The sequence below is a fragment of the Mytilus californianus genome, unplaced genomic scaffold (assembly GCF_021869535.1).
Source record: "Mytilus californianus isolate M0D057914Y unplaced genomic scaffold, xbMytCali1.0.p SCAF_7, whole genome shotgun sequence".
In the NCBI taxonomy this organism is placed as follows: Eukaryota; Metazoa; Mollusca; class Bivalvia; order Mytilida; family Mytilidae; genus Mytilus; species Mytilus californianus.
In genome coordinates, this window is record NW_026262723.1 from 108705521 (window position 1) to 108717578 (window position 12058).

Sequence of the window (12058 nt, forward strand, 5' to 3'; positions counted from 1 at the left end):
AGTTACACTAAACAAGTTTGAGGTTAATTTAGCCTTAGTACTATATACTTAATACTTAGTGAACAATTTTCACAAAACAACTGACTTACTGTAGAAAAATGACTCGGGCACATATGTCTTTAAATCAAGAGCAAACTTATACACAAAAATTACTTCAAATAAATGAGGGAAAAATTAAAATGTAAAATATTGAACCAAGAAAAATATGAAGAAATTTTAAAACCTTTTGCTAAAAATCCACAGAAAGAAGACAAAACAAGCTCTTTATTATTACCTTGTTCGAAACTAAGTTAAAGTTTATTATATAGTGCTTCTGTAATTACTTAAAAGTATATACCAAGTATGTCAAATTTTATAATCAAATACAAAGACAAACATTGGAGTCATTGCCGTAATGAGAGGAGAAAAACACATGGAAAAAGTAAGAAATTGATTTGTCACAGTGATCCAGTGGCAGATATTACATGCATATCGGGACGAGAGTATCTTTTTGTGACATGAAAATTAATATATAAAAAGCAAATAAATGTTGTATTATTAATTTGCAGCCCATAAAAGACATCTATATCCACAAAATATTAATAGTAAAACAAATAGACAACATATAAGTATAGGTAAAAATACTTTGTTTTGTACTTGCATTTCTTACTTTGGTCATATCTCAGATACGGCCTTATACATGTGTTCATTCATAGAGTGATAAAAGATTAAATAAGTTTTTATACTTTCTTCACTCTTTAGATTCAAATCAAATTACAAGTAAACATTTGTTTAATGTAGGTATAAAGTTTTTCAATGTAGAGATGTGAAAAAAATCTTTAAAAAATGCCGGGCATTCATCAGATAACGATATCAAATCTTAAGCAAAAATAAGTAAAATTGTAGTCCTACATTTAACAGCTCATATATTTTTATTATTCATAGTCACTGTAAAATAGTTTTAACTAGTATTATTTATTAAAATTCAAAATCAAAATCATTGTTTATTTGTATTATGAAAAACACATTCCTAATATCAAGTTCAAACTTGCAATCAGGGATTTTACAAAATACCTGGCAATATTTTCAGTGATTTTACGAAATCACTGACATTTTCAGGGATTTTACAAAATCACTGAAACTGTTAGTGGTTTTACAAAATCACTAATTATTCTAGGGATATAACATCTAGAGAGAATTATTTCCCGCCAAATTTTCAATGGCTTATATCTCGAAAACAAGCACACAGACCCTTCATTTTTTTCTGCTTTTTTAGTTTCATTATTTATACACTATCAATCTATAACAATCTTTTAAAAAGAAACAGAGTAGCGAACATCCTTAACTCATCAGATGGATACATATATAAATACATCTAACAAAAACAGAGAGTGGACGTGGACGGGTTCTTATACATCCCCACAACAAAAAGACACTAAGTACAGATCTGAGAGTACTCGCAGTTCCTGAAAGCTAGATCAAAACCAATAACAACTAATAAAAAAAAATCATGTCTCTAAGACTAAAATATAAATCAGTACACATCCAACGTCCAATGAATTTAGGGTAAAGATGTCATTAGTACTCCTTTGATCGTTAAGGCATGTTAACAAAACTTTTCCAAAAATATCTTTATATGTTGTCATATATTATTGCATATCGTATAATAAAAAAGCAAAATGAGGATGTTAAATTTGATGTATGCCTTTTTGTGCTTCTTTGTTACATTTGTTTGTTTTTATAGTGATTAAGATGATAACACAATGTTGACTGCTGTACCCTTATTTTTTGACATTTTTACCTATTGTGTCTGTTTGTTTTGTCAATATAATGAAATTTGATGCGACTGTCATACAAGTGAGAGGTTTAGCTAGCTATAAAACCAGGTTCAATCCACCATTTTCTACATAAGAAAATGCCTGTACCAAGTCAGGAATATGACAGTTGTTAACCATTCGTTTGATGTGTTTGAGCTTTTGATTTTGCCATTTGATTAGGCACTTTCCTTTTTGAATTTTCATCGGAGTTCAGTATTTTTGTGATTTTACTTTTTAAATATGAATATTTGTTGTCGTTAATTTCCGTAGATTGTTTTTTTTCATTTTCGTGCATGTTGGAAGCAATGTATACATCACTTATCTCTGGAAATCAGGCATACATTATGACAAACTAAATTTGTGCAACATTTCCAGAGCATGGTTCCATAGAAAAGTGTTCTCAGTTATCATAAAGGACCACCGAGAAATTGTCCAAAATTTCAAAAAATTGCGATTTTTTTAACCCCCCCCCCTTTTGATCTTTGACCACAGTTTTTAAAAATCTGCACTACTTTGGCACTCTACGACATGCCTTAATCAAATGGTATTATGTATCTCTAAAATAAGACCAAAATTAGCCGTGAGGTATTTCGGTCCATTAAATTATTTGATTTACCTTACTTGTCATCGTACTAAAATACACCTCGCGCAATAAAACGGACAAAACATTTAGGAAGAGTTTTGTCGTGGCTGACGGGCATTCAAGGGGTAAATATATTTCGCGATTACACAGTCAACCAAAAAACAAAACATTTAGAGATCAACATGCAGTCTTATGCAATAGGCATTGCAAATTCGAAGTGTCAAATTCAAGCTCTAAATCGCCTCAGTTCTGCCTGGAACAGAATATTTTTAGTTTTAGTTATCCTCTTCACAGATTCAGTTTTGAAACTATGACAGAACAGAAACTATATGCCAAAACCCTGCTAAACAAACTTCAGTTGGACAGGACATGTTAAGTAAACTGCCCTTACAACCGTCCATTCTTCTAAACTAAACCCAATACAGAACAAAACAACCAAACACCCCCCTAAAAACACTTAGGAGGTAGCCAGATATAGGACTGAAATATACCAGTACGGTTTATCAATGTGAAGTTGGATCACAAAAATGTACACACACAAAAAAATGAGAAACACTATAGAGTCGACAACGTTTTAATCGAACATGGGGTTTGGATAAGAATAAATATCAGCGTACACTATACACTACCATGAGTAAGAAAGATAGCATTAACACGGAAATTACAATCCAGTATAAGAAAGATAGCATTAACACGGAGATTACGATCCAGTATAAGAAAGATAGCATTAACACGGAGATTACGATCCAGTATAATAAAGATAGCATTAACACGGAGATTACGATCCAGTATAATAAAGATAGCATTAACACGGAGATTACGATCCAGTATAATAAAGATAGCATTAACACGGAGATTACGATCCAGTATAATAAAGATAGCATTAACACGGAGATTACGATCCAGTATAATAAAGATGAAAGGATGGTCGTCCTCTTACTTGAATAACTAGAATGGATCTTTGCAAGCATAAGTATCCTTATGCCTGAAAATTAATTGAATGAATAGAAGCTTGTAAAGAATATAAGCATTGATTATTCAAGAGACAATCTATGTTCCTTGTTTTCAGGCACTTGTGAATTATCCTCTATCCTTCTCAAAAACACAAATGATAAGTTCGAACTTTGACTTTGCCGCGTTCGTGTTTTGTCATTTTTCCTGGTACTGCTTATCATTGTTGGTCAGGTCTCTTTTCCCTATTATGGACCTTTGAAATTAATTTGATTTGAGTTAAAATGCAAGAGTATTTGTGAAACATTTCAAATCATTTATAGGTTGAAGCATTTCAAGTGATTTAATCGTCCTTAAAATACAAGAAATCTTTACAACTGGATGGTAAGCAAATAACAGTTAACAAATGAAATGGTTCATTGATTTTAATGGTTTATTTAAGTAATAGTATTGACCAATGATTATCATTAACTTCCGATTTTCCCTAACCCAAAGCTAAATTTCAATGGCCTTTGACTGAAAGCCGAGTGATAATAATAAGGTTAAGCGTTTTTAAATGGTCCCATCCTGTTTGCCACTTACCAAGAATGTAATTGAAGGTTAATTCAAAATAGTGCATACTTATATGTATCGTTATATAAGAATATTAGTCACATCGGTACAAGTTCTCTGATGAAGTTGTGTTTATATAAGAATCGCAGATGGATGTTCAAGGTTATCTTTTGATATTGTTTGTTTTGACATTAATGGTCAGCTATGTACATTTAAAGGAAAAGAACAGAAACAAGAGAAAGGTATTCTTAAGATTTATCATCTGTTTGTACTCGGATGTATATCTACTTATGGGTGTGACTATACTTGGTCTCAAGGGTGAGTGGATTGCCCCGCACGAAACATTAGTTTATTTTCAGGAGTTGTAAGAACAATCATTTATCATATTGAGTGTGTATAAAATGTGCTTGCTTGTTGTGGGAATCATCCTTCTGTTAGCTGTAAAACTACTGCATGATATGCTTGGTGTTACCCATTTCAATATGTAGTGAACAATTGGATTGATTGCATGATCTTCCTAGTAAATAATATAATAAGCGTAACTTCGTTGTCTCTACCACACACTCAAATAGATATTCTGTAAGGCAATGCATAATGCTCTTGCATTTCGTAAAGAATTTGATTGCCACAAGAATAGTTTCGTCTGTTTAATTCTATTACATATTTTTTTAATGATGAGGGGTGGGTGGGGAAAGGTTAAAGAAATTTGATGTAGAGGGGCGCCGTAACAAAAAAGTTGTTTTCGAGTTTAAATTGAAGAGAAAAAGTTTGTTTTTCAAAGGAGTAGGTCCGGTAAGGGCCGATTTTGGACTCAAAATTCAGGTTCATTTGATGAAACATTTTGGACACTTTTTAAACACTTAAGTGTCTATTTCAGTCGATTCAATTAGTTTAAGTGAAAGATTTGAACTGATTTAGTCATTAAAGACGCTCAAATTCATGCTTAAATATGAAAAATCTATCAAATATGCCATAATATGTCACTTTTCAGATGGTTTTTGTCAAAAATGAAAGTGGCCGCATCCGTGTTCATTCTCAACCTTTATATATGTTATGTATTATCCTCAAATACAACTTACATTTAAATATTAAGAATGAACACAAATGCGGGCACTTCCATTTCAGACGGAAACCGTCTAAAAATTAACCAAAATGCTGAAATTTTGAAGATTTCAGTAATTTAGCATGACTTAATGATGCTAGTACCCGATACATGTGCATTGTATTGTCAAAAACAGCCCATATTTATGTAACAGAAGTATTCTTCTTTCCAATAAATAGCTAAAAATTTACATTTTAACAATTTTGTAAAACTGCTATATTTTAGGGCCAAAAAGGGGTCTTACTGGGCCTACTCCTTTAATACAAATCATTCTAAATTTTCATTTGAAGATAATGTATTGGATTTATTTTTAAAAAGTTTGTTTTGTATATATACTGAACTCCTAGTATGTCTCATTCCGCGCCTGTCAATTTATATATGATTTGACAAGCAAAGAAAGGACCATTGACATATTCATATTACCTGTTCTGTATATGTGTTTTGTCTTGTTCTTTCAGAAAGCAAAGTCAAACTATGAAAAGCTGAAAGAACCATTTAGTGGTCAACGAATAAGGTAAACTGTCTGGGTTTTGTATTGTGTATAATTATGCCTTAGTCCGGATTGGACTTATTTGCATACAAGTTGCCATCACCAGAGACAAATATATATAACAAGTATATTCTGACAAAATGCTATATGAATATTGGCATACTCAGTTTTGACCTTTCAACATAATTAATTAATTTTCAAAAGAGTATCAAGAGCGTTTTACACTTACATTTCTGTAAAGGAGGGCCGCTTACTGTCAAAAGTATTTATGGAAATGAGAACATCATTTAAAAAGGAAGGTATACAAAATCCTTTGAAATCATAGCAGACCACACAAGTCAACAATAAACCGAATCCTTTGAGAGAGAAAAGACGAACAACAATGAACAAGGCATTGTTCAGATAACCTAGATTGCTACAGGTATGAAATGTGGTTACACAATAAAAAAAACCCTGCCCTTGTAGTTGCTAATAGGATGATATTAACTTGCACATCTTGATCCAGACTGTCTACGTTGCACACCAACTACGCGCTTATTGAAAATTAGGTCACATTCTAACTTCGCGACCAACTGTAGTTTATTGGGCAAACTGTCAATGCATCTGAAAAGGATTCCATCCGTTCTTAAAAATTTACTTACTATATATAAAATAAAAAGATGTGGTATAATTGCCAATGAGACAACAATCCTCTAGTCTAAATGACATTGATGGAAACAACTTGGATTACCGTACGGCCTAAAACAATATCGTATAGTCAGCTATGAAAGGCTTCGACATGACAAATGTAAAACAATTCAAATGAAAAAAACAAAAACAAAAACAAAAACAAACACAAAAACATTAGCGGCCTGATTTATGACAAACCAATAAACGTAAAACAAATGTGACAGGTAGCAACCATTGATCAGTTGATGAACCACCGAATGATTGTTAACTTGAAAGACTTGAAAGATACAAGGTGGGGGGGGGGGGGGGGGGGGTATAAGTATGCTATCTGGGCTACTTAGGTATTCATATACTAGTATCAGGAATTGCGGAATGAACATATTTTTTCGAATCAAATAAGTTTTATTTATTTCAAGTCGGCAAGTTAAATAACAATTGAACATAAGCACTGAACTGGAACTATTATATATTATGTCCCAGCACTGAGCGAGCTTTTGACCGACAAACATAATAAATCAGTTAAAGACATGCATATTATCAGGATACAGACGGAGCACAGTGACACAATAGGACAACACAAGACATAGTCAAATGAGTATACATGTATATAATGGTTTACTTTTATAAATTTTGACTTGGATGGAGAGTTGTCTCATTGGCACTCATACCACATCTTCTTATATCTATATATAGTCAAATGCGTTTGTTAAAATATACTTTTTCACCTTTTTGGTCAATGTTTATCTGGAAACGTACAAAATCTTTCTCATGCACAATGGTCATCGCTTATTTTGTTTGATTTCTTCTGTAATCATGTGTAACTGGATAAAGTTCAACCCATATATCAATTAAATTATGTGTGTATTCGATTGATTGTTGGTTGCTTTACGCCGCATTAGCACAACAAGGCTATATCGCGGCGAGATTGTGTATTCGATATGACCGAAGAAAAGTTGCATAAAGAACTTGTAAATAGTTATCTTAGTTTAAGGCTTTACATGTTATATTGACCTTTATTATGATTAATCTAAAGTGACCGTTATAAAATAACAAACTTTATGAATTGTATTTACCAATGAATTTAATCAATCCTTAACAACTTTCATTTAAAGTCGCTTTACTGTAAAATATCCTTAAATTATAGATTGTTCGTTTTAACCAAAATCTGGGACTATTATACTAACTAGTATAATAGTCCCAGCCAAAATAAAGTAAATTTTATTTCCTCACATTTAGACCCCTCTACCATGAAATTTGTTTTGGGATCCCGCTAACATGTTTAAACCCGCCACATTCAGTATGTATGTGCCTGTCCCAAGTCAGGAGCCTGTAATTCAGTGGTTGCCGTTTGTTTAAGTGTTACATATTTGTTATCATCGAGTCGTTCATTTTTGTACATAAATTAGGCCGTTAGTTTGCTCGTTTGAATTGTTTTACATTGTCATTTCGGGGCCTTTTATAGCTGACTGTGGGCTTTGCTCATTGTTGAAGGCCGTACGGTGACCTATAGTTGTTAATTTCTGTGTCATTTGGTCTCTTGTGGAGAGTTGTCTCATTGGCAATCATACCACATCTTCTTTTTTATATATACACGTATAAAAATTGCGGTTTTTTTCCAACGCAATCATAGGTTTGAACGTTGTTTTCAATTTAGACTAAGTCTAAATTGAAAACAACGTTCAAACCTATGATTGTCACTTGTATATTGAAGACTGAATCCATTTTGGGATATGCGGAAATGCTTTGTTTTAACCGCATTTGACCGGGAGATTAGTTTAAAGGTTTCCGGTATTAAGCAGTTTACTGTTGATTGTGAGGTTCAGTGACAAATATAGAATACACAGAGAAAAAAAAGGTTTATCTCATTATGCTTCGTAGAGAAAATATTGTTTTGATGCCACAGTGCAGGTTTAATGGTCTTCTCAAAAATTGGAACCGGGTCAATGAAAATATTAGTTTTATATTACACCTTTTGGCAAGATTTCCATGGAGTACCCCACCATCAGGGACAGTCTATACTAACGGGACTGGTCACTTATAACAATATCTATACAAATTTGCAGACAGAATTGTGCCGTCGCTGACACGTGACTTCATGGCAAATCATTTCACATTTACGAAGTATTCTACATTATATAAATAACACATAGCTGAGAGGGTGATAGAGCAGATTGTTACCCCGAGAATACATTGTCAACCGCGGCGAAGCCAAGGTGGACAAAGCTTTTTCGAGGGGTACCAATCTGCTCTATCACCCTCTCAGCTATGTGTTATTTGATTTATTAAACTGAATGTCCTATCATTATTGTCTTTTACAGATTAATTTTATTTTAAAAGTATTTTCTATGAGGTCACGTACATAACAACGTTACCGGTATTAGAAAAAACAACAAAAGTGAGGCAAGATGTTTTATTTTTTATTATGACAGTCAAATAATAAAATCTGAGCCAAAACGTAGAACTTAAGCATTGTATTTAATTACTTGATGTAAACTCAAATTCATTGTCCTTTAAATTATCGATTTTTTTATTGGTCTGGACGAGAGGGTGACATTCAAAAAAAATGTCACCCGCTCAGCCATGTGATAGAGTAAATTAACACCCTTGTATTAGCCAATCAAAATATGGCATTTTAACGTGAAGTATAATAATATATAAATAACACATAGCTGAGAGGGTGATAGAGCAGATTGTTACCCCGAGAAAACATTGTCAACTGAGGCAAAGCCAAGGTTGACAATGTCTTTTCGAGGGGTAACAATCTTCTCTATCACCCTCTCAGTCAGATATGTGTTATTTAATTTATTATACTGAATGTTCTATTATTACTGTCGATTAAATTTCAAATTCAAAGTAATAAACTATGACGTCTTGTACATAACAACCATCCGTATTTAATTAAGCGCACACTTGATCAAACGTCTCCGTGAAGGGTAATAGAGTATTTGCCATAGGATAGAGTCGTATTTAATAAAGCGCACACTTGATCAAGCGTCTCCGTGAAGAGTAATAGGGTATTTGCCATAGGATAGAGTTGTATTTAATAAAGCGCACACTTGATCAAGCGTCTCCATGAAGGATAATAGAGTAAATTAACACCCTCGTATTAGCCAATCAAAATATGGCATTTTGACATGAAGTATAATAAAACTATATGTTCAAGTTTAATGAAGTTACATTTTTATGAAATTTTAACAACTTTGTCATTGCAAAATGCTGTTTTTGAAAAGATTTCTCAGATAGTTTTTAAAATATAGATTTTTGAACTTTGAGGTATTTTGTTAGTAAATTTCGAGTGGCCGCCATCTTGTTCAATATGCAACCCCTTTTGCACGACTCAGGAACATATATATTGACAGGACTTGACACTACCTAATTGTAGCCAATTTTATCGTCGTGTCATAGGTAATAAAGATACGATATGGAAAAGGACATGTGTTAAAAACGTACTCTCTATTATCCTAATAATTTCTGATAATATCAATAAAATGTCATTCAAACTAGTTTTACAGTGATGTCAGTGTATGGAACTTGTATTCTGTCACTTCAAATTTGTTATAATCGCATTCATTTTATCACAGAATGGTACAGAATGCAAACAGGATAATAAACAAATGGCGCCGATTGCATTCCCAAATTCAAAAACATTATAGAACACTTCACATGAAATAAATCGCGCTTATTTTGGTCATTTTATATGACAAAATATATCTATTTTATGATAAAACTTGGATTTATTTACGATTAGAATTATGTGGTTACTTTATTGAGCAGTTCCGATAGTTAATCAGTCAGACGCCACCAAAATCCATAAATCTCGCGAAGTCTCGAGGAGTCCGAGATTTTATCAATTTTATACTGAAAAGCCTATCAGATTCATTTCCCGTTAGATATACTGTTCCCAGCACGACTGGAGTGTTCTTCAAAACGATATGTCTCAGTTTAATAATTTAACATTCTTTTAAAATCTTATATTTTTTGTCATGGTAAATGGCTATTATCAGATTTTATATTAAAAAATATTAAATTACAATGTACTTTGAAATACGCAAATAACTACTAGCTTCGTATATCAGAGGTAAACTAAGTTTGTTGTTGGGTGGTAGCTTTATATGTCAGGCGTAGTTATTTAATTAAAATCAATAGAGACAAGTCCCGTTAGTATAGAAAGTCCCTGCCCACCATACTAAGTGAACCAAATAACTCTTAAAAAATACTGCGATTTTATTTTTTCTAGAATGTTATAATCTGATGAAAATAAATTTGAGTATAAGCCCATTTTTATATATACATTTTTGCCTTAAAAAAGTAATAGATTATTTTCATATTACTGATATTTTAATCCGAGACAGAGAGTATAACATTTTTCGACAGGTTGCTTACTCTGTAGTAGGACATTCTGGTATTCGGTTAAGTAAGAGCAACTAAAAGAAGAAAAATCAAGCTAACAGTAGGTGGAATTTTTTTGAAAAATTAACTTTTTTTTCGATGATTTTGTTGTATATAGAAAACATGAAACATTTTATCCCCCCCCCCCCCCCCCCCAGATGAGACCAGTCTGTGACGTTAATCAGTAGCCAGAAACCCCTGTCTAGTTAAAATTATCTCGGACGAGTGAACGCGTACTGCCGATAGTCTTACAGGTCTAGTGCATATCCGTGTGAACTTTTTTAATCTTTATCATAACTGCAGAATGTCACACCATCAATATCAATAAACTGATACTCCCTTCTTTGTAATGATACTGTAAACCAGTTTTTAAGGTCTTCCTAATTACCAATTGTCCAAAATTAAGATAAATTGCCCGAAAAACAGTCAGTTACACATGTTTTCAAAAATGTAAAATTTTGGTAATCATTGATTGATTTTTGTTGTATTGAACAAATGAAATATATTCACAAACATGACAACAGGAAATCTAAAATTTCCAAATAATTTTGAGTTGGAAGACATTAATTCGTAACTGTCTGCTTGACATCTTGTGTATTTTAGACGATTTGTTATTATGAACAATTATAAGGAATAAAATTTTGAATGATTGATATGAGCTTTCTTTTTTTCTTTGTCTGCAGCAGAAAGGATGATCTAAGTCAAATTTGAATGAGAAATTAATTTAAAAATGTAGCAAAGATTTTATATACATTTAATTTACATGTACATGTATGTCTTGAATTCAAAGAAAAGAGTCTTGAACAGCCTTGTCAACAGTTCTGAGAAGGTTTTTAGTATTGTAGGAAAGGAGAATTTTTCATCTGACCTGGAGAAAAATTTTGCTTTTTTGATAAGTTATATACACTTTTAGAAACAAAAATGTAACCTCAGAATGCAGGATTTTACATCTAATTTTCCAAAATTTTCAAGGGGGCATGCCAGTGACACAGATTCTTTTAGGTCTAGAACACATCACTTCAGGCTAGTTTTTTTTTTATTCCACTAGCCCTATGAAACGTTTTTGGCACAGACTGTGAGACAGCAACTTTATAGCACCACAAACTCACCAATTAGAGTTTGGTGATCACTATATAATGCTCCCTAAATATATAGTGCTCATCAAAACTTGTTCTAGGTACTAAGATGCAGCCTGAGGAAGACAGAAGACATGCAGAGGACCATGAAACAGTTGAAACATTCTGCACAATCTTGAAATTAAATATAAAGATATATACATCATTGTAAAAATATAGATATGTCATCGTTATTATGAAGTTTCTTAAATGAGAATTTGTATAACACAGATTTCAAATAGTTGATGTAGTGAAAATTAATGAGAAAAATAAAAAGTCTGAACAAATTTTATTAAAGATCACCTTAATGGTTTAAAAGACAAAAAGACCACTACAATATATATCAAGACAATCTCTGACTTAAAAGATGTGACAGGATTTAACTAGTTTTCTTTTACTCAAACCTCTGAT

The 12058-nt window shown here is 32.4% G+C and overlaps 1 protein-coding gene across 3 annotated transcripts in view; it reads left to right on the top strand.

Moving 5' to 3' along the window:
• Nucleotides 1-12058, top strand: part of LOC127709817 (deleted in malignant brain tumors 1 protein-like) — a 127522-nt gene that overhangs the window by 8693 nt on the left and 106771 nt on the right. Inside the window, exons 1-2 of one of the 3 annotated variants that reach the window (XM_052215471.1) lie at nucleotides 3988-4124; nucleotides 5443-5498. In XM_052215471.1, the coding sequence (XP_052071431.1) occupies nucleotides 4032-4124; nucleotides 5443-5498 (149 nt within the window). In that variant the 5' untranslated portion in view covers nucleotides 3988-4031. Of the gene's footprint in view, nucleotides 1-3987; nucleotides 4125-5442; nucleotides 5499-12058 lie in introns of those variants that run through there. The other 2 variants (XM_052215473.1, XM_052215472.1) reach the window with 2 other exon arrangements.